At 34.0% G+C, this 24,844-nt stretch overlaps 1 protein-coding gene across 3 annotated transcripts; it reads left to right on the top strand.

Moving 5' to 3' along the window:
• Window positions 1-220: 220 nt before the first annotated feature.
• Window positions 221-24,844, top strand: LOC129227493 (uncharacterized). 3 transcript variants are annotated; one of them, XM_054862067.1, is made up of 2 exons: window positions 221-561; window positions 22,134-24,844. In XM_054862067.1, exon 2 carries the CDS (start codon window positions 22,217-22,219, stop codon window positions 23,273-23,275), a length of 1,059 nt encoding a protein of 352 aa, XP_054718042.1. In that variant the 5' UTR covers window positions 221-561; window positions 22,134-22,216; the 3' UTR covers window positions 23,276-24,844. The 3 variants fall into 3 exon arrangements, with proteins under 3 accessions (XP_054718042.1, XP_054718043.1, XP_054718041.1); XM_054862068.1 differs by having other exon boundaries at window positions 538-561; window positions 22,138-24,844; XM_054862066.1 differs by lacking the exon at window positions 221-561 and adding an exon at window positions 1,572-1,705.

Below are 24,844 nucleotides of genomic sequence, written 5' to 3'. Positions count from 1 at the left end.
TGCTTTTTGTGTTCAGGTTTCAGAATTTCAATATAAATTAGCCAATAATTTAGCTAGAATAGCGATAGAAAAAGTCTCCCCAAGTCTGTACGGTTTGACGGATAACTATAGGCTGCTAGCGGGAATTTCAATAACCGGACTGAAGAGTAATCTTACCAGAAACAGTCCCAGTCATAAGTCGAAAAATATTTTCTTCGTGCCTGTCGCTAGACGGATATCCGTTTGACCACTTCCTGCGGAAAACAAATGCACACCATACTAATTTTGTGGGAAGACTACAAAAAGAAATAATTGGACGCCAGAACCTTGCAATCTTCTGTTTTCCCCCAAGAATGGCATTTCCGTCAAAATGGCTGAAAAGTGGAGACAAGAGTTTGATACGTTTAAATGGCAGAAGTGATTTTCGTATGAGTTTGATTAGCGAATTTGAGAATTTCTGACTTGAAGATAAGTGTGTTGACATTATTTCTTGTAGAACTGACAACCCTTGTTCGCATCCGTGCCTTAAGATATGCTCGGAACATTTTTTTAACCTTCTACCTGGATTTACATACATCTCTGGTGAGTGGTTTTAGACTAATGTATAACTGGCTAAATTATAGTATATTATACTGGCTAAATTAAAATATAGTTAATTTCAGATGTTCAATCGAATCATAAGCATTAGAACTCTGTTATTCAGGATATTCGTCTAAAAATTGTCGTGTACAGAATTTTGTTCTCTAGTTTATTCAGGTGTTCAAAAAGCTTGAATATGTCTATGTGTTGAATCTCTTTTTAACATGAAATGTGTTGAGTATGTATATTTGAGCCCTTTTCCCGAAACTTTTGAAACGGCGAGGTTTATTTTTTGTCAGTTTGTAATTATTCGTGTGATATTGTGTTGAATTTTGTGAAAGTGAGACTAATTTTATGACTTCTCTCTCTCTCTCTCTTTTTTTTTTTTTTTTGTAAAAAAAAGGGGGTGGGGACAGTGCGAGGGAGAAATCTGGACAAATTATCATATGAAAATAGCTATTTTAATTTTAAGATTGCTTTCTGAGAGAATGTCTTACTAATTTTGTTAAGTCCGTTTTTCGACATCTCGATTTCCGAAAAGGGTTTACTTTTGTGATCTTGGTTATCATGAAAACGATGTTTTAGAGGGGTACATTGAAATCTCGGTTTTGGGAAGGATAAATTTTTGTAATCCTCGTTTTTGTGGTTACTACTTAACACATGATGAAATAGTGTAGCAGCTATACTGCAATTGTAATATTATTGGTTATTGCGAAGTTTCTTATTTCCATTAATCATTCGTGAGTTGCATGTTGGCACTTGGGATGTTCCGCCTTCCGCTATAATTGATGTCATTACCTAAATCTGCAGTCATAAAAAAGAAATAACCGAGGAAAATTTGTATTAATAGCCACTCTTTTCAACCATAGCTCTCTCATATCGCCGGAAGGGGAAAAAAAGTATATGAAGTCAGATTTAAAAAAAAGCTTGTCAAAGAAGATAAACTATGACCCCAAACTTAAACTATCAATTATATCTGACTGGATGATTAGTGACGTCGCATTTCCGAGCTAGCTCGGCAAAGCATCAGACGGCTTATCGCATTCTTGTATTTGATCTTGGGTCTGAAACCTGTTTTTGGAACTCCATCGCAAAGGAATGACTTTGGAATATTATATTCTTATTAACTCGAAAGGATGTAACGTAGGTGAGTAGATTTTATTTCAAATTGCGGTTTGTTGTTGTTCTGGACATAATATTAATGCGTGTTTTTGTACGGAGTATACACTTAAGTGCATTTGACCCATGCTAATCCGTGTTCTGGACGTAATATTAATGCGTGTTTTTGTACGGAGTATTTACTGAAGTGCATTTGACCCATGTTAATCCGTGTTCTAGACATAATACTGCTGCATGTTTTCGTACGGAGTAATTGCTGAAGTGCATTTGACCCATGCTAATCCGTGTTCTAGACATAATATTGCTGCATGTTTTTGTACGGAGTAATTGCTGAAGTGCATTTGACCCATGCTAATCCGTGTTCTAGACATAATATTGCTGCATGTTTTTGTACGGAGTAATTGCTGAAGTGCATTTGACCCATGCTAATCCGTGTTCTAGACATAATATTGCTGCATGTTTTGTACGGAGTAATTGCTGAAGTGCATTTGACCCATGCTAATCCGAATTAGATGGGACAAAGCAGCCAAAACTTCGGACAAACTGGAAAATTGCTATTTCACTGGCTGATTTAATGTCAGTTTTATTTGCATTGTGCGTGCGTGTATAATTCCTGCTGTTAGGGACAATTCCACGGATGACTAATATTTTGAAAGCAAACTGCAAGCATTTTGTAACATTCAATGTTAAGTATATACTATACAGAAGATATTTTCATTTGGGTTAATTGAATTTTTTAAGCAAAATTCTGTACCTCGGAGCCAAAAGGACGCAAGTCCAAAAATTGCGATTTTCCGTTTGTTGGTGCATTGTTTGCATAAGCCTATTCCTCATCATCGAGCCATGTGAACGTATTTTTTTTTTTTTTAATACTTTTCAATATTTTACCACTTTTAACAGAGCGCGCTTCCCATTCTTCGCTTGCGCCAGAAAAATGTTTTTCCTCTTTCCTGTAAAATCACCATAAATTACGTTCCTCTGGCTCTGAGGTACGGAATTGATGGTATAATTTTGAAATCCGAAATACATTTTGAACTATTTCAGAAGAATTGTTAAAAACGTGGGAATTATCTGACATGCTTTTTTTATTGATGTCAATCAGTTACGATGTTTTAAACATTTTTTTAAAAATCATTTAGCTTAAAAAATAATCTAATCCAGAGGAGAATATCTGTTGAAAATGTGTACTTTGCGTTGAATGTTACAAAATACTTGATATTTGGCGTTGAAAAGTCAGTCGGTTACCCGTGGAACTGTCCATTATGTATAAGTATGTAACGGGCAGTAAAAATGTCATAATTAGTAGGTTCACGGTGGCGACGATCCGGGGGGGGGGGGAGGCAAGGGGGTAATCACCCCCTCACTTTTTATAGCTAACTTATTTATTTTATTTTCCAGCTTAGGAACAAAACCTATAAATTATAAATTATAAATGTCAATATTTTAGAACTTAATTATTTGTTTTACTTTGCATGCCTGTTTACAAAACATTACTTAGCACAAGCAGTAAATTTTAGCTTATGTATTCATTGTTTTGATATTAGTTAATCAATTGTTTTACTTAAACAAGTCACACTTGTTTAATGAAATTATTACCAAGTGTTTGTGATGTATCAAAATACTTTGGGATAAATAATGCAAGTCTAATTTATGTCGAAGTGTTTCTTCGGGGAAAGTTATTGTGTACATAAACTCATCAAACTCTTAAGAAAAAAACCTGACTTAAGTTGTTGGATTTACATCAATTACCACTTATCTGTTCTCAAAACCAGCCCTAAAAATTTTTCATACTTTCTCTCTCTCTCTCTCTCTTTTTTTTTTTTTTTCTTAATTTTTGTGCTGCCGCTAAAAGTCCTATGACTTTTTTTTTTTTTCAGTTCCTTATGTTTGTCATTAGAGCGAAAATCAGAAGAATATATACATTATGCCGAGGTATAATGTAGCTAACAGCACTCTTAAAACACGTTAATTTGTCATATTCTATTTTCATTGTCATTTACAATAACTTAAACATAGACAAGAAACATGAATACCAGCGAGGAGAGGGGCATTTGAAATTTGGGGCAGAGGGGAAGGGGAGGTTTTAATTTTTGGCAGATTCTTATTCTTGAAGGATATGTTTCGAAACGATTGAGGGGGTGTGCCGCTACTAGTGGCGGATGGAACAACATGAACCGGCCCTGGCATTTACAGGCCAGTCGGCCCCGATAGAAGCGCACACATAAATGTTGATATGTGTGTGTGTGCGAATTTTATATTTATGACTAATCTAAGAGGATAAATGATGCAAGGTAGGACTTGAATAAGTATACTGAATTTATTTTATGTTATCTTTAAGTAATAGTCAGCTTATTTATTTATTTATTTTTTCACCGGGCTGCTCCTAAAAGAGGAAAATTAGAAAGATCTGACCTTTCGACGCAAATTCAGATCACAATCAAACAGTCTATAGTATTATGGCCAAAAAAAGAGATCAAAGAACTCGGGGGAGGGTGTGTGAAATTTACAACCTCCCCCTATGTTTTTTCAAATGAAAGACAGCCTCTGTTTTTAAAAGGCGGTCACACATCACTAGAATTTTCAGCGATCATATGAGGAGAATTGCGTTTAAACATGCGGAGAAAAATGATCAGCAATACGAACAAGTAACCTAGTAATCAATGTAATATCCGTGCAGATGTTGGGGGGTCCGGGGCACTCCCCCGGAAAAATTTTTGAAACTGTAGCTCCAAAAACACATTTTTAGTCGATTTTTAGTTGATAGGCTATGCATGGGAGAGAGGTAATTCTCAAATTTTTTTTAAATTGGAGTCGTAAAAACGCAAGCCATCTTTGCTAACAATAGGAGAAAAGACTGGGGTTCAGGAATTCTTTCTAGGCAATATTTCTCAACTGAAGTTCCAATAACTCAAATTTAGACGACATTCGAAGCTCTTTGGGGAAATCTTGAAATTGAAGCCTTTTAACAAGTTCGTTACGGATAAATTGTTTCCCTCCGACGGCAATATTTGCTGGCACACCTTAAATGCAATGCTGATTGAGGAGAAGAAAAATTTTTGTTTTCATGCGTTATCGCGGAAAAATGTTACGATATTAGAAAAGGGGGATTAGAAAGCACTCCCCCAGAAAATTTTGAAATTTTAAGTTTAAAAAATGTAGGGGAATGGGGGGACAAAGGGAGCTAAGATTACAACTTTTTCAAAATGAACAAATTGGAAATTGTTTTGAAAATCTCAAGTGATACAGAAATAACAATGTATTTTATAATAAAACTTGGATTGAAACATTATTTTTTACTTTTGGCTGTACATTTATACAATCACAAAAAAAAAAAAAAAAAAAAAAAAAAACGGAAAATGTTCACTTTTTCTTTTTTTTATGGAGCAAAGTGAAATATAAAATATTTTTCTAATGAGATGTTGTCTATTTGTCTATAAAAGATATGTTTGTTCAAATGAATAAGTAAATAGAAGAATGAATAGATAATGAAACAGTAAAGAAATAAAGTAATTAATTAATAGATGAGGAAAATAACTGAGTGAATAAAATAATGAATGAATATGAAAATAAGTGATTGAATAAATATAAAGAAATCATTTTATGGTGAAATGTAAATGAATTAATTAACAAAAGAATATGTAAGTGATTTGATAAATGATCGAATAAGTAATCGAAATGAACTATTTCACTTTGCCCTGCATGTACGTGACTAATTGTGCAAAGCATTTAAATTACAAATCAGATCTTAATGCTAAATAAATACTGCACCGAATATTAGTAGATCTCAATCAATATTTAAAATGTCAATGAACTTTATCATTTTATTTAAAAAAATAAATAAATTTTGAATTACAGCAAAGTATTACAGTATGAGTAACAAAATTGCTTGTAGCATCAAATGCTTTGATCTTCAGAGATGTTTTTTTTTTCCCCTAAAGAAAGATATTATGAACATAAAATGAATTTATAAGAAATATATAGTGGAATAGATTACTTGTATTACTATCAGTTGATGTCTCCTTGACGCAGGGACGTTTCAATTTCAAAAAAGTTTTTTTACATCTCCCGTGCGTGAAATCGGCGGCCGTTTAATTATTTCAAACGTATCTTAAATACAGAGAGAAAGTTCAGTTTCTCGTTTAACAGCCAGTAACTATTAGATCTAAGTATTGACTATGCGAACCAAATCATAAGCATAATATTTACTCAAAAATAAAGAGGTCCACAGTGTTATCGCTCAGGAGTTATTCTCGAGTTGGTAGTCTTAAAAATGCTCTTCAGACGATCTTAGGTAATAATAAGAAAAAAGATCTTCGAGGCGTCTCCCCGAGAAATTTTCGAAATTGAAATCCAAAAAACTATTGTAGGCTATGTTTGGTAACTGTAAGGGAACCGGCAAGTTTTCGAAATTGATGCCAATAAGTATGCTGGCGGTTTATCTAATCTAGCATGTTTATCTATTCATTTTTTGACCGAAGTTTATCATGGGTTTGCACTATACATTGAGTATTCTTTTTCTTCGTTAAAAAAATGTTTGACACATGCATTTCGGCTGCCCTTATTTAGGGAAATTATAATAAATTGGTTTCTAATAATCTTCAAAAGATTACATTTTCTTTTAAACTTTTGCAGAAAAAATGCTTTTTGTCGCTTCTGTTCCAATCGTTAGTATCTATTTCAATTGTTTCATACTGACGTTTTCCTTTGTTTTAAATCCCTAAATTGAAATTGGAACTTCTGAAATTGGCCATTTCTGAGAGTGGGTGGGGGGGGAGGGCAGGGTCACCACCCACTCTTGATTTTTGATAACATCTCATCTTGATTTTTGAGGACACTGGGCACGAACTTCATTTGGTGCGCCCCTCCTCCCTCCCCCCACCAACTTTTATTTAGTCCCATATAGTGAGGAATTAAAATATTTAGTCTTCACCTGGAATTAAAATTTAAATGTCATGACATGAATATAAGCACAAAGCTAAAAGTTTTTGATGTGGTTCATTTAAAATTCATGTTTTGAGTTTTCGTTTAACAATCGAATCTGAACTCTTCCAAAACTTTTTCAGGTATCATTTGTGTTTTTAAATAAATGTGTAGTAAATGTTTAAATAAATACATTCTTATCCTAGTAAACAATTTCAACCATAAAAATACATTAAAAAGGAAAACAACACAAATGCTTTCTAGTATATTAGTTTGCAATATGCTTCTCAAAAAACTGTAATAGTTTTTTTATTATTAATTTATTTTTCTTATTAATGTCATTTAGATATTTATTTTCTTGAAAAACACTGATAATTCTGAAATGGCTTTGCGCTGCAAAATACTGTCGTGTGATTGGTCAACTAATAATAGGACTAAAATTCTCTCTAAATTTCTTTTTTATGGAAAAAATCCCTATAGGTAGAGTCTTCCTGTGGGTCAAACCTACCTAGTTTCTCCTTGTTAAGCATAGAGAAATTCACTGGATTTTCATTTTGTCCTATTTCGTGCATTTGTCGAATATGTTTCGGCGTCAAGAACTTTTTACGAAAATGCGGACAAAATATCAACCCTAATAAATAGTATGCTATAAATACAGAAATAAAAAAGTTTAAATGCACCATGTTTTTAAAATGAACCAAAAAGTATAAAATTTCTCCAAACTTCGTGTAGATTTAAACCTTTTACAATTTCAGAATTTCCTAAAGACTGGAAAATTTGTGATAATGAGTTTTTAACAGCTATTAAAATACTTGTGAGCTTTAAAAGGAAAATTATGGGGCGCTGGCAACGAAAAATGCATGCATTTATAATTTAACTATTTTATCGCTCTGCAAATAGTATAAAGGTCCTAAGTGGCGGGAGAATTTTGAATCCGCTTAGTGGTGCATTGAAATGATATTCATAACAGAGATCAACCGAAATGGTAAAACCTTAGCAGCCAGGAAAATATTTTATCCGCCCGACATTATTTCTCAGAGTTTATTGGAAAATTCAGTGAAACATGCGGCTTTTAAAATTTCTCGTTCTGAAATTAATTAGTAGCGAAGGTGTTTGCTGGACCCTGTTGAGAAGCATTGTTTTTCAGTTCTGGATATCTATACAATACTTGAGGAAATCAAGATCAAGACAACAGCTTTCTAATAGCCTAATCATAGCCAAAGTGTGAAGGGCAATTGTAGAAAACTACATTTTTTATATCTACCTATTCACTTCTAAATTAGACTGACACCTATAGTTTGATTTTGATAGGCGAGTAATGACTTGACAACGCTTATTTCTTGCGAAGTTCAGTCCAAAAGGCATGTGTTATTGGCGCGGATTTGAGTAGGAATACTTTCACAAAACAGCAATGAAAGTAACCCAGCTTAATTCAGTATTAAACATCCTTCCTCTTTATACCCCGGAAAGAAGTAAACCTATTCAAAGTCACGGTTCAATTTATCAGAGATGCGCTATAAATTTTACTTCATTGAAAGTATGTACTTCAATAGTTCTCACGCAGAGAGAAAAATCTCTGAAATTGCTTATAATCTAATTGCGATGGTTACTGTGACCTACCAAAATACTTTCAGTTTCGGCAAATTTTCTCTTATGATTCGGAACATTGGGAGATTATTGTCATGTTGCCTTTTGTTTCAATGCTACTATTTGTCCCTCCTCATTAAGTAAATCAAGGGTGGTCACCTGGGGGAAGGGGGTCATGACGCAGAATGCGCCATTGAAATTTTTAGGGCGGGTGTGTTGAGGTGTTTTTTCCTTTTTTTTATGAGGAAGGGGGGTGCTCTTTCTTTTGCGAGGTCTTTGCGATATTTAGGGGGTGTGCCCTTGCTTTTGGGGGTTGGCACCCCTTAGTAAATTGCGAATTTTCCCCTCCCAAAAGTAACAGGACGAGATGCCTCTGCAAATACCTAAACTTTTCCTTAAAATACACCGCCAGATCAGCCATTCCATCCGAGGACAGCAGTTTCGTGCTTTTTAGCACTCATCAGCCCGGAATAGGAATCACATGAGCTGGAGGCGAAAAATCTCTTAAGGGATCCAAGAGAGCGAAACAAACTGGTAGCTAATGCAGAATTAGCAAACCAGATGAGCGACCGCAGCAATGGTGCGGTTCAACTCAAAGATTGATGGCAAAGCATGATAACATAATGGCATGTAACTTACTACAAAATACCTAAACTTTTGCCAATCTGAACAAGGGCCAACCGGATAATCAGTACTCTGCTGTCTGTAAAGTAGAAATGTGGATCAAAAACAATAGAAAGAGATAAGAAGGAACCCTGGAAGTCATTTCATGTGTCGGAAATAGTCCGGACGTGAATATGATCGACGACAGTCGGAACGAATAAAAAAATTAAAATATTCATGATCAGGTCATGAGCAACAAACCCAATTCATTGATACCTTTGTTAGAGAGCACCAGAACCCAAAAATGCCTGCACTGTTAAAAATTTTCCGGAAAATTTACGGTAATTGTTACTGGCATCCATGTTGCCAGAAACTATTACCATAAAAATCAAATGTCACTGTAAAATTTTACGGTTTCCTCGGTAAGCCACAGCAACCAGTTGGCGCTGGGATCGCTTATTTCTCCGGTATAAATTACCGTAAAAATCAGCGATGTTGCAAGTCCGCCATTTTACAGTAACAATTACCAGAAAATCTTCCTGGATTTTTAACAGTGTGTCTCGATTAAAAAGCATTTTTCTTTAACGTTGCCAAGAGATTTGCTGCTCATTACATAATTTAGAGAATAAGGAAAGTATTATATTGGGGATAATGTGGGGCAAAGTGAAATACTTCAGATGACTGAGCTTTTTAAAAATGAACAAATTGGAAATTTGTTTTGAAAATTACAGTATATAAAGAACATTGTACTTTATTATAAAGCATGCATTGAAACATTATTTTTTTTATTTTTGGCAGTAAAATGGTGCCCTCAAGGAAATTTTTCACTTTTTTTTTCTTCACGGGGCAAAGTGAAAAATGAAATATTTCGAATGAAATATTTTCCATTCGATTGTGAAAAATATTTTTGAATAAGATTATGAGCAAATAATAGGATGATGTAACAAATGAAAAGATAATGAAACAATAAGGTAATAAATTTATTTATTTATTAAGTAATACACGAGGAAAAATAAATGTTCGACTAAAATAGTGAATGAATAAGAAAATAAGTGAAAGACTGAATTCATAAGTGAATTATTAAATGAAAGAATGTAAATAAATTCGTTAATTAATGAATACGTAAGTGATTCAGTAAATGATTGAATGAGTAAACGAAATAAACTATATTTCACTTCGCCCCATCCACATTGCCGCGCATGCACTTGACTAAGTGTGAAAAGTATTAACAATACAAATAAATACTGCAATGAATATTAGAAGGTTCCAATTAGTATTTAAAATGCTAATAACATGAACTTTATTATTTGATAATATCGAAATAATTTGTGATTTACAATATAGTATTACAATTTGAGTATCAATTTTTAAAAATTGCTTGTATTATATGCTTTGATTTTCTGCGATATTTTTTTTCTTGTCTAGAATAAACTACATGTGTTACTACATAGTTAAAATATCACTAGATAGGTGGCGCTAATAGCCGAGTAAATATTTCACCATTTCCCCGTTATTTCCCTTTGCCCACCGTTCCCCTTCGAATAGGGTAATATTTAGTTATATTATGAAAATCTAATGGAGGGTGTCTTAGCAGCCAATGCAATCGCTGAAAAGTGATGATGTAGAAAAATTGAGCATGATCAATGTTTAAAAATATGAACGAATCGAGAAATAATCAATGATGAAAAATATTAATAAATCGAGTTTAAAAATCATAAGAGATTTACAATTTCAAGCGAAATCCAAAAAAATAAACTGAAAGTTTGCACAATAGATTAAAGGAAAACTGGAATTGCACGAATTTGTGGCAATATATATATGTATATATACAGTTGAACACCGTTAATACGAAATGCCAAAAATCCATGAATTTGTACGTATTAGTCGTTATTCGTAACAACCGTGAATGAGTGATACTGTGAAAAAACGATGAATGCTTACCTATATTAGAACAGGGTCATTCCATAGAAATGTCAACCTCAACCTCAGAAATTTTTTTTCCACAAAGCCTTAATTGTGACCTATCATTTCATTCAACATACTTTCTAGTATATAAATCCAGTAACAGTTTGCAAAAATTTCCTTCGGTGTTTTTCTTTTGGCTCTAAACGTGCGAGGTTGTAGAAAAGGCTTAGCATATGCAAAAAACATGCGTCTACGTTTTCTTGTGTAATGTAAATTTTTTTGCAAATTTTTAAAAGAACTATGTTTATTCTAAATTATTAGATGTTGGCCCAATAAAATTAACTGTTCTTTTTGCATACATTATAAGATAAGTATTTTAATTAGTTTGGTTATTTCGCTGAAAATATTTACGTTACATTAGTCACGAAAATTTACTATTTTCTGCTTAAAAACGAAACCATATGATTGAACCAAACAGCACTTTTTATTTTCTTACATCAGTGTCATATCTACTTAAAAAGTGCAAAATATTTATTTTAGTATTAGTAGATATAAAATAATTAGTGTGACTAACGTAACATTTGAGCTGTGACTAACGTAACAGTTTGCATGTGACTAATGTAACATTTTAAAAATGACTGCTAATATTTAAATCTTATTTAATTTAATGTACATTTTCATGAACAGTTTTGAATATGTAGGCATTCTATATTGATTAAAAATTTAATGGGTGAAAAATATCAGTAATATTACATTGTAGATCATCTGTTTACTTAGAAAAATACTTTTTACAAGTCTTTAAAAAGATACTTCCAATCTAAAGAATTATTTTAAAAAAAATCTGAGTAAAGCAAAATGAGTACTTTTCTGAATGTGCATTTAACACAAGAATCCAAGTTTAAAAATTAGGATAATAGAAATACAGTCTTAACAAAGGAGAACGTCTCTATTTTTTAGAAAATACATCTCTACCTAAGAAATATTTAATATTTAATTAGCCCAAAATAATGTTATTCAGTTTGTAAAAGCAGCTTTTTTTTTTTTTTTTTTTTTTTTTTTTTTTTTTTTTTTTTTTTTGCACATTCAAATTGAGTTAATTGAACTGAATCCCTCCATTCAATTTCTTACACTGATATAGAAAAAAAGTAAAAAAAGAACCATAATGCAGCCCAAAGAAGTTTCCTGAAAAGTGTAAAAGTAATATAAGAGCAAGAGATTAATCACAAAAAGGTTTTTTATATGCATTCATTGCTTGTTATTCGATGGTTACGTTAGTCACTTTACGTTAGTCACACACAGTTTTTCGTAAAAAAATCATTATGAGTCAAAAAAGCGTCATCTGTAATAAATCTGTAGTACATTTTAAAAAATAGATTGTTTACCTCTTACAAATATATCGGCCAATTTTAAATGCCTGCGTAAGTTTCAGAAAAATTTGCCTTGTAACATAAGCATTGTTTCTCAAGGTTGCAAAAATGTTACGTTAGTCACGATGCCTTTTTTGGTGGAAAAAAACCTGCCAGCGCTTATTTTGCTTCAAATTCTTGATAGAAATGTAAAATAGTCACCTGTACATTTTAAATCTGCATATTAAACCAAAACACATTTATTTTTACTCCCGGTGTAAGTAAAAAGAGTTTGAAAATCTGCTGCGAATGTTACGTTAGTCACTATGGAATGACCCAACATATCACTACTAACATACACATTGTAACCTAACTATTAGTAAGTTAAGAAAAAAATCACTTATTTCTTACGAATGTCTCGATACGCAATCGGATTTATACTACCGAACAAAATAATGAATAATCTCTAAAAAAGAAAGTTACAGTATTCAACCACGAACATTTTAAGTATAGCGGTCTGAAGTTTTTGTTCTTTTTAGCCGATAAGTTCAATTTAATGTACGTATTATATGTGAACTTGTAACTAGATAGCAAACCAAACTTAACGGACAAAATGTTCGCTTTAGCCGTGTTTTCGTATTAAATGTGATTGTATTAAGACAGTTCAACTGTATACAGTCAAGTCCCGACTTACGCGAGGGATGCGTTCCTAAGTCGAAATTTTGCGCTGCGGAAAAATGTACGTATACAATTTTTTTAGAAACATACCAAATCCTTTTAAGCACTTATAAACACCCCCTCAACTGTACATTACAGTTTCTTACATAAAGAACTAAACTTTTGCTGTAGGTATTTTGAAAAAAAAAAAAGTTGTTTTATTCAACATGAAATACTCCAAGGTGTAAAAATGAATGATCAATGAGAGGAAAATACCTAAATAAAACAACACGGTACGCAGAGTATGTCGTAATAATAAAATGCTGCGCTATAACAGTACTGTACAGTAGATACATTAATAATATTTATGGGGAGTTAAGAAATGAAGATGATGATGATTTAAGCTTCATTATTTTTAAATACGTTTGTTCTGCCTTTTCTTAACGTTTTCATTTATAGAAACAGCCCTTCTTCCTTATCCCTTCAATCCACAATACAAAAGCAGCATCTATTTTCAAATTATTTACTTTGGTTAGACATTACTCTGCAAGCTTCAATGTTGAAACTAAGTTCTGAACTTTTACGGATATCTTTTTGTTTTGACTTCTGTAATTGTATGTATGGGAGATTCACTCATACTTCTTGTCGTGCTACTGTCGACGTTTTGTATAGTTGTTCAAGCATATCGAGAATCTTTACCCCCCCCCCCCCACCTTTTTTTTTTTTTTGTTTTGTCAGAAGCTTTCTTTTTCGTCCCATCTTCACAAACTTGAAATATAACAGCGCACTAAGATGCCATTATATTTCATTAACTTTTATATTTAGAATGAAAAAAAAGATAAATGAAAGATAATGAGTGGTTATTTGGTGCACTACCAGCCGGATGCGTAAACTGATTTGGTGTGAGAACTTTCACCGTCAGTGATGCTAAAAGGAAGTAATAATATTCCCGAAATCAGTATTTAGTAACCAGTAACGAAGCCGATACTTACTTCAAAAACAATTCGTGTTGTGAACTCCGAATTCGCGTTAGCTATAAATTGGTTACTCGTGAAAAATTCGCGTTATAGCCATGTCGCGTAAGTCGAATCGCGTTGTAGCGGGAGTCGACAGTGTGAATAAATGCGTTTGAAATGAGAATAGGTGTTCAATGTGGGAGGGGTATTTTGTTATTTGAAATTTTGGCACAATCGTCAAACTTTTGGCAATTATTGCTTCATTCTGGAAACATCGGATATTCGAAAATATCATCTAGAATATATTGTCATGGACAAACCATTCGACCCGTAAATGATGACAGAATTGTTACTTTTTCCCTTTCGAATGGCAAAAATCAAAATAATAAACATATTTTAATACTTTTAGCATACTTCCCCGGAAAAGTTGGGAAAAAGAAGAAAAGAACATAAAAGAAGACTTGCTTAATGCATCATACAAATGTCGCAAAATCTATCAATACATATAATAAAATAAGATGTTTGTGTGTGTGTGTGTGTGTGTGTGGCGCGCATCCCGGGAAAACGGTAAGGCCTAGAAAGATGAAATTTGGTATGCAGGTACAGTTTTTGCTGAAGTTGTGCACCTCGGGCTTCGATTTTTGATATTTTAATTAGAAAAAAAAGTTATTTAATGTTATATGTGATTTTTAGCACTTTTTCTTACTTTTAACCTCACAGACCCCGAACCAATCGCGCCAGACAAATATTTTTTGTACTATAGTGTCGGAAATTTAATTTTAAATATGATGAACAAAAAAATTTTGAAAATAGAGCAATTTTTGTATTTTTTACGAATTTTTGAAAATACCTTTAATTTGCAGCTTTTCATGGGTTTTATTTTTTTCTAATATCATCCTGCGAGAAGTATCAAAGCCTCATTTCTAAAATTTAAGTTGATAATAGTAAAAACATTTCTCCCTCTTCAGAAGAAAAAAGTTCTTAAAAATGAGCAATAGTTTTTTTTTTTTACAATTTTTTTAATGCTGAACACATCATGTCTTTCCACGCATCGGTCGAAAAAAGGTTCTTCATTCCTTTATGCCTCTGACGTCACTACTTGGATTGGATTGATTAATAATGCTGCCAAATTTATTTAAACAGCCGCCTAAGGCGGCAAACTTGAATTAAAAAGGTAAATGACAAGGTAAATGAGCCGTAGGTGGCTGCTTGCACAGAAAGGCGAATGGCGTAAGAAGGCGAACCAGCTGGTCGCCGCAGGCGGCTAGTATAAAAATAAATAAATAAATACTGAAAATATAAAAGAATTAGAAAGTAAAGCTTTAAGATGGGAGGAAATTTGTCTGTCGGTCTGTCTGTTCTCCCTAATAACTTGTGAGGAATTAATCTTATTCAAAAAAAAAACTTTTTTGCTCGAAAGATCTGGACGAAAAAACCTTATTTTAGCATTCGATTTTTTGTTTGGAATAATTTTCCGTTCAATTCTGAACAGTTCAGCAATTTTTTATCATAAGCGCTCACGGAGAAATTTAAAATAATTACATTAATTCCGAATTAAAGGGTGGTTTTTACTCAATTAAGCTTTGTTAGAAAAAACTCTTGACAAAAAAAGGGTATGTATGTTTTTTTATGGGGGGAGGGGGTTCAAGGGTATTATGAAGAATTTAAAAAAAAAAAATTAGCATTAACGACTGCGAGAGACTTTCAAACCTTATTATCCTAAAAAATTTTTTTTTAAAAATCCTAGAAAACACCAAAAATTACTGTAGTAGTAGAAAAAACTGCTAAAAACTAAACAGTACAGAAAGCTGCAGATTCCTAGTACGTTCTTAATTTTTATTTTCCAATCAAAAATTAGAAAAAAAGTTACCAATAAAAATCGAAATACCAGCTCTCATAGAAATGACATTGATTCAAGTTAGAGATTGATTGACTCCGGCAACAAAATAAAGGGAAATCAAAATGCAAATTATTTTAATGTGCATATAAATGACTAGTAGTACCCGCACTGCGTTGCTCGTGCTAAGAAATTAAAGGAAGTCCGTTGAATAAAAACATCCATGCAACCCTCCCCCCCCCCCCCCTTTCTGATATGAAATAATCATTTTTCTTCAACTAAGATGCGTACACACCTTTTCAAAAAAAAAAAAAAAACATTCAAGTCTCTGGAATTCGAAACTATTCGCCAAAACACATAAAAAGATAGCCTGGGGCGACCAACTGGTTCGCCTTTCTAATGCAAGCAGCCCCAAAGGTGGAGGGGGGGGGGGACTCTCAATGCTCATTTTGTTGGAATCAAAGTCCACTTTTATGTGAATACTTTATTTTTTTAAAACCGGGGGGAGGGGGAATTGATCACCCGTTGAAATTCCGTAAATACGGGCCGTAAATACTGACCATCGACCTCTATTTATCTATCGATCTACCTATACGATCTTTGCATATCTACCTCTGATGGTAATTAACAATCTTTTTTCATGTATATAAAAGAAATATAGTTAAAATAGCACCAAAAAAAAAAAAAAAAAACTTTGTTCCCCGTAGTATGCAAAAGATTTAAAAAAAAAACTCACTGCTTTTATTGAATCAAATGCACGCAAATATGTATTATTAAATAACAACAGTAAAACGTCGGGGAACGGGGTGGGAGAAATGAATAACATTCCTAAATGGAAATAAAAAAAAGAAGCAAAAGCAAGCGCTGCAGTTGGATCACGTGGTCATGACGTCAATTCCATGACGTAATGACCATCCTAAATTGAAGATTGACAAAACTTCGGCTATGCTTGGAAGTCTGCTTCGCATTAAAAAAATTGCACAAAAATAACTATTGCGTATTTTTGAAAATTATTTTTTTTTCTGAAGAAAATGAAATGGCTTTATTATTATAGAGTTAAATTTCAGAGAAGAGGCCTTTAAACTTTTTGCGGGATGAGTTTAGAAAAAATTAAACCCAGGAAAAATTGCGGAATATTTTTTTTTTTTTTAATTCATAAAACATACAAAAATCGCTCTATCAGCAAAAATATTTTTTTCACCATACTTAAAAATAAATTTCCTACATTTTAGTACAAAAAAAAATTTTTTATGGTGCAAATTGGTTCGGGATCTGTGGGGTAAAAAGTACTAAAAATTGCTAAAAATCACATAAAACATTGAATAACTTTTTTTCTAGTTAAAATATAAATGCAAATTATAGCTTCCTCAATAATTGGACAATTCAACACAAAAAGAATTTTCCAATTCGAACCAGTAGTCCCTGAGATTAGCGTGTTCATACAAACAAACAAACTCTTCATCTTTACATTATTAGTATAGATTGTCGGAGGTAATTTCTTATATTTTTCATTCCGAAATTGAAATTTATTGTTTTAATTTTTATCGACTGTAACTTCAACGTGCCCCCCCCCCCCCTTTCGGTAAGAAAAAAGCGGCAGATGACTTTAGCTTTGATATTTTCTTTCCTTCAAACGGTTAGAGAATTATTTAGTAAAAAAGTTAAATAATATATTAGTTGCATTGGCATTGTATAACTTTTTACCTATTCAGATTCGATATAATATTTCAACAGAAAATTTCTTTTGTAATTCTATTCTTTATTTTTTCTTTCTTAAAATTGCACTCTTAAATATTAAACAAAATTGTTGAATTTAAAATGTCCTTAATAGAAAGTTCACTAATGTTTGAAATTTACTGAAAAATAGTCCCTTGTGTTTGTAATAAATTATGCGTCATAAAAAAGAATTATATTATTTTTTTTTTACATGAGAAAAGCATACCTTGCCTCTTAAAACCAGTTTCAAACGTCCAAAAGCGGTTCTTGAAATACAGTCGACTCCCGCTACAACGCGATCCGACTTACGCGAAACGGGTATAACGCGAGTTTTTCAGGAGCAACGAATTTTAGAGCTAAAGCGAATTTCTCGCACTCAACACGAAAATATTTGGAAAGGAGTCAAGATGCAATGTTTAGTAGCCAATAACAAAGCGTTTCGGCTTTGTTATTGACTACTAAACATTGACTTCGTGAATGTACTTTCATCCTTTTAGCATCACTGACTACGCAAGTTACCACGTACCACACTATGAACATAGCTTTATTAGTGTGTATATATCACCACTCCTCATTTTTCGTTTATTTATTCTAAATATTAAAGGTGATGAAAATTTGTGGCACTTAGGCACGCTGTTTCATCTAAAGTTTGAAGATGGAAACTAAAAGCGAAAAATTGCGACAATTTATTGTAGATTATAGAAACCCTGAAAGAGGGGTGTTACCACAGATGTAAATGTTATAAAATTAAATGCGAAGCTACTGTATTAAAAAATATATTAGAATAACGATCCGATTGCGCAGCACAAATCATCATCTTTAATTTTTAAGTTATAAATGTAACCTGTTTTATTTTTATGTTTCTTTCTCCCATTGATTGGTTTTGTGCATCGTAACAGCATTTTATGTTGAATAATGCAACTTTTTTTCAAATTACATAAAAAAATTCAGCTCTATATGTAAGAAACTGTAATATATAGTTAAAAAATGGTCTAAAACAGTTTAAAAGGTGTTAAAAATGTCAAAAATGATTGGGTATGTTAATTAAAAAATCATGCACACAACGATTTTCTATAACGCGAAATTTCGACTTACGCGAGGAGTCTTGGAACGCATCTCTCGCGTAAGTCGGGATCCGACTGTAATACGCAACTTCAACTAAGTGAGAAACTATTCATCTGATGCAAGAAAATCGGAGGCGGAAAAATTGCAAAGTATAGGCTCGTTTAGCTCCAGGACGGAATTTCTTGTTTGCACTTCTTGTTGCGAAATAAATATTAATTTCACATCAGATCTTGTGAATTATAGGATTCATTTAAATTTTATGCTTGTCCATTTTTGCATTTATTATTATATTGCAACTTTTCAGTCCAATACAAGTTGACGCGTCATTGTTGTCCTTTGATAAATTTACTTAATAAGTTCTGTTTGAAGAAACAGTTCCGTTTTTTGTAATTGCGGCCGAACTCGGGGAGACTGACTGAACAAACTTACTTTATACTTTTGCGCTCTACCTTTGAAGTTGTGCCAATAAATGGGATTAAAAAACGCTTTAAAAATTTGTGAAGCAAGCCCGATATTTCCACGAAAAATTAGAAGTAAAATAATCTTTATTTAAGTGGGCTCAAAACTAGTTTGCCTCCAGTTTTTTTTTCTTAAATGTAACTATAGTGTTTAGGAATAGCCAGTGGTTTGCCAGTTTAGTCATACGTCAAGAGGTGCGTGTAAAAGCAAATAGGTCCACTTTGAAAAACTTTCGGGAAAACGCGAAAAAATTATTTATGTTGAACTTTACACCAACAAAAAGTTGTTAATATTGCTCGGTTTGTGCTTAGTGTTAATATTTTGCGTTATGTTTTGATAGAAATGTGCTAATTTAACGTTAAATAGTGAATGTGTTCTGTTTTGTTTGAACTAGGTGTGTTTGTGTGTTTTTTGCGTGGACTAGGTTGGGATATGTTCTCTTTTGCCTGGACAGTTTGTTTTCCTAATTTATTTAGCAACCCCCCCCCCCCCCAAAAAAAAAACAATAATACAGTGACCTCTCACCTATACGCAACCAAAGGGGACAACGAAATTTTCGCGCACAAGTGAAATTCGCGCATAAATGAAAAACCGAAAAATAAGCTTAAATGCAATAACTTAACATCAGTTATACTAATACTAATAGGACACTACTAATACTAATGAATACATACGCACATAATTTCCGCTTATGCGTTGTAATTTAATAAAAATGCAAAATTAGAAGTTGTACGTTTTGTCATTTTTTATAAACTGTACAGTACGTAAGCAAATTCCCCAAAACCTAAAAAATATGTCGCGTGATCAGAGCTGATGCAAAAGATCCTCGATAGGCTATGTGAATGCTTTTTTTTTCCTTGACCACAACTTTGACCGCTTGACCACAACTTTTAGTGACGTCAACCTTTTCGTATGTAACCCCCTCGGTTTCAATCACAAGACTAATTTCTTCCCCAATCACACACTTGTGCGAAAAAGAACGCGTTCTTGGAAGAATCCGAACAATGGAATAAAGGCGTGTGAATGTATTCCAAGAGATAAAACAAGGAAGGTACAATCTTCCGATAAGCAAAGCGTGAATACGCGATTTAACTAAAACTTAAAAAAATATTATCGCGCATAAGTGAAAAAAGCGTATAACAGAGGTCGCGTATAAGCGAGAGATCACTGTATATAGCATGATAGTTTCAATTTCAAACCTAATCTGTAGCAATAGCAGCAAATATCACTAGCTGGTGATTTAAAGCCGATGTTAAACTCGCAAAGTACTCTACGAAGCATAAACTTTTTAACCTCTAATGGGACATCAACAGAGTTGATGTCACATTGGAAGTTAAAAAGTTGTAGAACTAGAAAAAATTTGTGACACTAAAATCGTAATGCCAATAAATTCTCTTCCAACTTTTTGGGATTATAGTGACTTTTTCGTCCTTTTAGCTTTTTCAAGAACTCTCGAATAGAATTCCCCCCCCCCCCCCCCGACAGATTTTCTACTAGTTCAATCAGCACCACGATTCTCTTTTAGACTTTGATTTGTAATCAACTTTTTAGCTATATTACTAAACGTTGTTGGATTCACTTGAGCAAGGTGCATAATTTTTTTTTACTCACTGCAACTTCTTTCTTCTTTCCCGTTACTATTGAAAATGCTATAGTTAACACTGAATCCATGTGTGCATTGTAGGAGTCAAATGACCAAACTACAGCTTCACATTGGCTGAGGTGGATTTGCTCTTGTTCGCTTAGGATACATGTATGGATAAGTTCTTTTACACGCAGAACTTCAATTTTCAAAGCTCTAAAATAATAGCATATGTTTTTACTTTCTTCTATATCTAATATATAGAAGAAAGTATTGGATTCGTGCAAATTTTCGAATTTCGAATTTTGATGGATTCGAACGTTTTGAGGTGTGCTGAGTCCATTTCAACCATTTTTGGAAAATGTCTGTCTGTCTGTGTGTGTATGTCCGTGTGTGTGTCACGTCTGTGTGTGACCAGTTTTTTGTGGCTGCTCTACAGCAAAAACTACCATATGAAATCGAAAGAAATTCGGTACACATATGTGCCCCTATGTGAACTTGTGCCCATTGGTTTTTGGCGCGAATTCCTCCAAGGGGGGTGGATCAATGAGACGTTTTTTGAGTTTTGCGTGACTGCTATTCCCCAGGAAGTAGCTAGCGGAATCAAACAAAATCTGGTCCATATGTTGCCCCTAACAGGTACAGGTCCTGATTCAATTTTGGTGTCAATAGCTCAAACGGGGGTTGAGCTATAGAACGTTTTTGTCGTCAATTGTGACTGCTGTATCTGAAGAAATAATGAACGTAATCAAACAAAAATTTATCGACAAGTAGCCCTTAGAGGGTATAAGAAATGATTATATTTTGGTGTCAACAGCTGAAAAAGGGGTGGGGCAATCGAACGTTCTTTTTTTTTCAAAGATAAATCGTAATAGACTGTCGTCTGCGTTTAGCTCGTGCTTTTAATTGCATAGAAATGATCGGAAATATTATCTCAATGATTTAAAATTTTTAACTGTTGCCATCTTGTGTTTGTTAACAAATAAATGTTTGTAATTATTTTAATCAAGGCTTTTAAAATAATTTTCAATTTTCATTCTTTGCTTTGCTTTTGAGACAAATCAGGAATTGGGATGGTCATCAAGTTTTGGCATGTGTAATTTTGTTTTCGTTGGGAATATTGCTTCCTCGTTAAGCATGGGGAGGGATCAGAATTATAAGAAAGGTATAGAAGAAAGTTTCGTGATGGCCACAACATACTACTTTTTTTGGGGGGGAGGGGGGGGTGAAACCAACTACACTACCATATAGGAATGAGGCTAACAAATACAAGTCAGTTATTACCTCAATTTTTCAATTTTGGGGATTTGTTTGCTTTTAGATGGCACCTTCTCATGTGTAACCCTGAGACGATGAGAATAAATAAATAAAAACAAGGAAATTGATCAAAATAGAACTTTGTATCTGTTTCTTATGTTTTAATATTTTAAACATTTTGGCGACCGAGAGATGTTTACTTAGTACTATATTCTTTGTTGTTCCTAGCTGGAAATGAATATAATAACAATTTCTAAATCAGCCATAATCAGAAATTTAAAAAAAAAAATCGCGATACGGTTTAGGTAAGAAGTTTGAAAAAAAATGTTCGCGTATTTTTACTAATGCTCTTATAAATAGCACTTTTTTTTTTTGGTCATTTCGAATAGCATGGGCTGGTTCTCAAGCAATGCTACGACACATTTCTATCATGATTAGCAGCATTTCCATCACTAGTCAGCATGATAGGATAGACTAACACGCCCTTGTGTGCCTGTTCGAAACGAAGTGCAAGAAGTGACATAAGTGTTTATTGTTTGTCATTTAACAAAGCTTTTATTTTTCAGGAAGATAGCAAAAGAGCATGCAGCATCCGCAGAAGCTTTGTTCCTACAGCAGTCGGTTTTTCCTGTGAGCAACATCTTCAGTCATGAACATTGAGAGACAGTTCTTCCTCTGTGTGCTACTCGGTTCGAGTTTGGTCCACATCGCTCGCTGTTTGGACTACAGCGATCTGGAAGGATTCGGGCTCAACTGTCCCAACAGATTCAGTTGCTCCCTTATCAGTAACAGACAGTCATTTGGCAGCCGGAACTGTGAATGTGATCCCGCCTGTGTTGCTTACGATGACTGTTGCATCGATGCGAAGCCCTTAGTCCGAAGGCGACAGAGGCCCCGCCCTGTTAACAACAAAAGGCTTTGCCTTCCTTATGGTGGTTACAAAACTTTGGGCGTATATGTAGTCAACCAGTGCGCGAGAGGCTGGGACGGACCACCAGAGGTACTCTTCAAGTGTCGAGGGCCCATGGATCTTAGGGACCCACTAAACGCAGTGCCGCTTACCAGTGTGTCGCAGGGTCGCACTTATCGCAACAGATATTGTGCAGAATGCAATGGCGGCAATCCGTCTGATCTACTCACTTGGAGGATTCACCTTGATTGCGAAAATCTTCCCCTGAACGTCTCCAACTCGAATGTGTGGGAAAACCTCGAGTGGAGTGAAACCACAGAGCAGTGGGGGGTGTACAGGTGGAATCGCAACAGGGGTGAAAGGACGTTCTATCCTTGTATGCTGGTGTTCGATATCCCGCCATCGGCCACCACTAGTGTTCGCCACTGCAGGGCGGGGATGATATCGACTTGCAAAAGGGACTGGACCCGAGAAAGTGTCAGGAAGGCTTGCGAGTCGTACATGGCTGCGGTCTACACTGGATCCGAATCGTACCGCAATCCGCATTGCGCTGTATGCAATCACTTGACTCTTGATAAGTTCTCGTGCGAAGAGGGCTTGACTTCGAGGAAGAGACCTCTCTCGTTCGCCCTGCTCTTGGATGTCAATGGTGAAGGTGATCAAGTAGGCGTGTCTCGCCAAGTCACGCCCCGGTGTCCTTCTGGGGAGATGTACGACCCTTTCTTCAAGAAATGCAGGGAATTGGTGTGTGCCCTCCCCGGATATAGGATGAGAAATGGAAAGTGCCAACCGCCTTGATATTTTTCCTCGTCGGTTTTTACCTTTGGATTTGAAACTGTCAGTTTTACTGGATGAATTTTAATGTCTGAAACTTAGTGCCAAGTATTTAATTTTTAGCCTTATTGTAAGTCATCGTATGAGTGTTCCCAGCAACTCGAAATAAGGATTCCTTTATCCAATCTTTTCAGTATGTAGGGTAGACTAATCAGTGAATGAACACTTAAGCGCATTTTTTATTTTCAAAAATTCGCAGCATCGTTAAAAATTGTGGTACCTGCCACATGACAGTAAGAACGCATTAAATGATGAACGCATTAAAGTTACTTTAAAAAATAATGTAAGAATTTTTATGGTTCTGTATCAAGGCTTTTTGGAGTGGTTGAAATGAAAGAAAGTGCCCCGACTCAATGAATGAACTCTCCCCTCCCCCTCCAACCATTAGACAAACACAGCATTTTCTAGTCATTTTCTTTCTGGAAATGGGTAGAAGGGAGTTACAATTTCCAATTCATCATTGAAAAATGTTTTTAAGCATTTTTTTTCACAAAAACTACGAGGAATCCACTAGGTGATGGTCATCCACTGGTCGGTCTACCCTAATACTCAATTTTCTATAGGTGTCAAGATAGTGATAAAGTACTTTTTTTTAAAGTACTTTAAGTTTGGATATTAATCGAAAAATATAACAGCTTGTATATACAAATATATATAAATGACTTTAGACTTACGGCCCCAAAAAATATACTTTCATTTTCAATCCTTCTGTGTCGCTGTTGGATGAAACTAAGGTGAGATTGCTAAGCCATGTACAGGCAAGCGTGTTTGGGAAAGCACGGCCACTTGATAACCTTCACCATTGGTCACTTTCCCCGCGCATTTCTGGAAGGGGTGTTCAACCCTTCAGAAAAAATACAGAGAATAAGTACGCTTACTCCTTGGACATATAATGAAGATTCCTACCACGTTATCTTTTTTTATGTAATATGTTTTGTCAATTTTTAGCTTTAGATTTCGTGTTATGGATGAATAATTAAGATAAATTGACAGCTTATTTACTCATTTACTTGTTACTGATGCACATTTAATAACTGTGTATCCAAATGAACCCGTTGCTCAACTCTTGCTTATGTAATCAAAAGAAAAGTGTAATGCTTTATTTTTTGCGTATCATTGAGATTGAGGTTTAAAGTGCAACATTTACTAGGCTAATGATTTTTTTCCTCCTGATTATCTTTTATAGTTTGCTTATCATTTTGTTATTTCAACTTGAAACAGTTCATCAAGAGTGATTTTTTTACTTTTAATCCTCGGAATTATAAGTTTCTAACAACACTAAATTATTTTACTTTGCATGCCAGCATTTTATTATCAGTAATGTTTTGCATTTACCGTTTACAAACGCGTTGAAAAATGTAATGAAGTTCTTTATTGTTATTGCCAAATGAATCGGGTGTTATCTTTATTTTCAAAATATCTATTTGTGAAACCATAGAAAAGAGACAGTTTGAATCAAAACTTGTTTTGCTTCCTCTCTGTTGTGTCATTTTATTTCTCTTTTAAGTATATGTTTGAAATAAAAATGTAAAA

Source organism: Uloborus diversus, chromosome 8 (genome assembly GCF_026930045.1).
Source record: "Uloborus diversus isolate 005 chromosome 8, Udiv.v.3.1, whole genome shotgun sequence".
NCBI lineage: Eukaryota > Metazoa > Arthropoda > Arachnida > Araneae > Uloboridae > Uloborus > Uloborus diversus.
The sequence above is the reverse complement of the archived record's forward strand: the minus strand, read 5'-3'. Positions and strand labels throughout refer to the sequence as shown.

What these genes read in the sequence shown, in the direction of transcription:
- LOC129227493 (XM_054862067.1), top strand. Translation starts at nt 22,217, where the DNA reads ATGAACATTGAGAGACAGTTCTTCCTCTGTGTGCTACTCGGTTCGAGT.